This window comes from Trichechus manatus, unplaced genomic scaffold (assembly GCF_000243295.1).
Source record: "Trichechus manatus latirostris isolate Lorelei unplaced genomic scaffold, TriManLat1.0 scaffold00158, whole genome shotgun sequence".
In the NCBI taxonomy this organism is placed as follows: Eukaryota; Metazoa; Chordata; class Mammalia; order Sirenia; family Trichechidae; genus Trichechus; species Trichechus manatus.
The window spans coordinates 832,443-836,236 of NW_004444094.1; the positions used below are offsets into that span (position 1 = coordinate 832,443).

The 3,794-nt window shown below is 39.6% G+C and overlaps 1 protein-coding gene across 4 annotated transcripts in view; it reads left to right on the forward strand.

Moving 5' to 3' along the window:
* The window catches only part of PCDH9 (protocadherin 9), a 1,003,512-nt gene that overhangs the window by 195,904 nt on the left and 803,814 nt on the right, over positions 1–3,794 (forward strand). The window contains exon 3 of one of the 4 annotated variants that reach the window (XM_023740560.1): positions 2,093–2,116. The exons of the other annotated variants lie outside the window; for them this stretch is intronic. Coding sequence (XP_023596328.1) covers positions 2,093–2,116 — 24 coding nt within the window. The remainder of the gene's footprint in view (positions 1–2,092; positions 2,117–3,794) is intronic. 4 annotated transcript variants of the gene reach the window in all.

Below are 3,794 nucleotides of genomic sequence, written 5' to 3' on the forward strand. Positions count from 1 at the left end.
AACCCAATAAGACAGAGAGTAGAACTGCCCCATAGAGTTTCCAAGGAGTGGCTAGTGGATTCAAACTGCTGGCCTTTTGGTTAACAGCTGAGCTCTTAACCACTGAGCCAGCAGGAGCCCTAATACCTGTTATGTGTAATTTAGTCTCTGCCCCTTCCAATTATTCTATGCTATTACCTAAAATGTCCTACCCTAGCGTGCCATATATTGTCCCCTTTATTCTATAACTTTTTCTTTCTTGTCCTGTTTCCCGTTTCCTCTGTGCTATTTGTGACTTCCTTATCCTTATGTTCCTCTCTGCCACTCTGAGGTTCCTGCAGACAGAGCAAAAGTGATGTTCCAGACATATGTATGCCACTTATTTTTGGGCAAAGTTCTGCCACAAAATCCTTTCTTTTTTTATGAAACAGGTTTGACAACCTAGATGGTAACTTGAAATTCCCATTTTATTTTTTCACTTGTAAATTGTGTCTAATATAAGATCTACTCATGTGATCTTTATTTCCTCTACCTTGGGATTCTTCCTCCTCCCACTAGCTTCTCTCAAAGGAAGAACTTCATAGCCCTTGACCCCACTACCCTTTCTCAGACTGTGCGCTTTATCTCTAGAACATTAGTCTCTTTCAAGATAGAACTGCTTACTTGTCATCTCCATATGGGCAGCACCATATGGATATCTGCAGCGCATCAAAATCATCCTGTCTAAAATGAGACATTGCTACCCTCTGCCAGTGTAGCCTGTCTGAGTAGATAACATAACCACTTCCTCAAGCCAGAAACCTTGAATCATCCTTGATTCCCCACCCTCCACCTCCTCCATCAAATAAATCACAAAGCTCTGTTCTTTCTGCCTAATAAATATCTCATGAACTTATCCACTTCCTTCCATCGCACGTTCACCCCGCCACTTCTACCAGAGCCTTCCATCTGAAATGGCTGCATCTCTTTTCTATTTGGTCTTCTGGTATTCTAAACCCAATCCACAATCATGCTTTTTTTTTCCTTTCTTTCTTTAAGCTGCTGTTAAAATGATCTTTTATAATGCAAATATGAACCTACCAAGTATAACTCTCCAGTGATTTTCAATTTTCCTTCAGATAATGTTCCAAATTCTTAATAGTTCTTGCAAGGTGATCTGCAAGCTAACCCCTGAGACCTACCCAACCTCCTCTCACAGTCTTTTTAAGTTCTTGGAGCCCAGCAACCTCTCGTTTACCTCCTAACCTGGGGGCATGCATTTACCCTGCCTAGAAGCATTTTCTCTTTCTTTTCCATAACCACTTCTTACAACTCACTTCAATGTTGTTTTCATAGAATATCCCCTTTGACGCCCTCCTACAGGACTCCTTGCTATGTATACTGTACTCCTCCTTTGCTGACCCTCATCACACTTGTTTTTTGTTCATTAATGCATATAACCAAAAAAAACCCAAAACCAAATCCGTTGCCATCGAGTCGATTTCCACTCATAGCAACCCTATAGGACAGAGTAGAACTGCCCCACGGAGTTTCCAAGGAGCGCCTGGTGGATTCGAACTGCTGACCTTTGGGTTAGCAGCAGAAGCTCTTAACTACTATGCCACCAGGGTTTATAACAACACCAGGTAATTATTTGGGAAACTGAATTTGGAGTCAGCAATACGAGTGTCTAATTCCAACCATATCACAGCCAGCTGTGTGACATTTCATATGCCATTTAACTTCTCTGAGATTTGTTTTCCCCATCTATAAAATGTTGTTGTTGTTGTTAGGTGCCATTGAGTCAAATTTTTGATCCATAGCCACCCCATGTGACAGAGTAGAACTGCCTTATAGGATTTTCTTGACTGTAATCTTTATGGAAGCGGATCACCAGGTCTTTCTCCCACAAGCCACTGGTGGGTTGGAACTGCCAACCTTTCAGTTAGCAGCTGAACATTTAACCATTGCACCACCAGGGCTCCTTATCCATAAACTATGGACCATAATATCAGCCTTGAATGGCTGCACTATGTTTTAAGTAACATCATATAACATCTAACCCAGTGCCCGGAACAATTAATTACAACAGTGTGAATGGTAGCCGTTATCCCAATTTTTACCAACATAAAAGTTGTTTAAACTTCCAGTTAGTTTAGTTGTATAATCTACTCATCCGGCCTACCAACATGTCACCTAGCAAGTAACACAATAGCCTAACATATATGAGGAAAAAAAGCAAGAAACTTGAAAGGCAAGATGGTTTCTATTTGCCAAAGTTGTAAAAAATGGCCAGCTTCCCTTAAGTTTTTTTTTATTGAGCTTTCACTATTTACTAATGGTTCCTTATATTGTTTTTACCTTTTTATGATACTTAAGGCTTTTTATCTTAATGTGGAAACCCCCAATTCTAATCCATATTTTGAGGACCCCTCTCCTGAGAAGATGCAGGCACAAGGACAGTTAGTAAATCAGTGCTAGGTCCCTGGTTGTTGCAAACCATTTGCAGTCGAGTACTAGCTGAAAGGTTTTCAGTTCGAACACATCCAGAGGCTCCTTGGAAGACAGGCCTGGAGATCTGTTTTCGAAAGTTCACAGCCTTGAAAACTCCATGGAGTGGTTTTACTCTCACGCATGGGGTCACAGCGAGTCAGAATAGACTCCACCAACGGCGACTACCAATAACAATGATTTCAAACTAGCTTAATGTTTTCTTCCACTTTATTAATTTGTTTGTACTTTATAGGCCCCCTGTGGAGATAGAACAGTTTAACTCAAAGGCTGCAGTAGTAGATATTTTCATTGTTAAGGTCAGTTGCGTAGGTAAATATTTTTGGAGCAATTTATACTTAAGAAACATTAAAACACTCTCTCCTTTCTTTACCTGTGCTCTGAGCACAGTCTGCTAGATTCCTAGCACGACTGCATCTTCATTTGTGACCATTAATACAATTCAAAAAACAAGTGAAAGAATAAGTTTTCTAATTCCCCAAAGGTCTAGATCTACTGCTTGTTGAGCTTTTAGTTGTATTTTTTATTACCAACTCTTGACATGTTTGTATATGCTGAAGATTTCAATTAAAATAGACAGCAGGGTGATATTGAATCAATACTGTTGTTTTGTGTCTAGGGAAGAAAAAAGAAGCAATAAAATATGGAAATATGAGAGAATGTAAATGCTTCAGGATCTGCTGTGAGACATACTCTCCTGCTTGTCAGACAGACATGATTTTTAGAGCATAGAATTTGCTGGCTTAGAGAAGACAACTTGCCAGTTTCATTAGTTTCGTATCTTACGCTAGACAGAGTCACTGTCCCAATCATTAAAGTACCCATCCTAAGCTTCCATTAAGTTTGAGCCAAATGACAGCATATTTTAGAAGTGCTTTGTGCATAACAATGTGTAGCTGCCTACTGTTTATAGATGAGTAAGCTTGTGATAACTTTACTATAAACTGGATTTTGTTCTCTTTTTTCGTTCTTGCTTAGATTTAATTTTCATGAGCTTTCCAAGAACATAATTAGTAGTGCTTCTTATAAATATCTGAAGGAGATCACATTGAAAAAGAGTCATTCTTAGGAGACTGGAAACTTAGCAAATGTAAACTGCTGTTGTTGTTATTAAGTGCCCTCAAGTCAATTCTGACTCATGGTGACTCCAAGTATGCAGAGTAGACTAGCATTCCATAGAGTTTTCAAGGCTGTGACCTTTTGGAAGCAGATTTCTAGGCCTTACTTCTGAGGTACCTCTGACTGTGTTTGAACCACTGACCTTTCTGTTAGTAGTCCAGTGTTTAACCATTTACGCTATCCTGTACTCCTAAACGATACCGGGC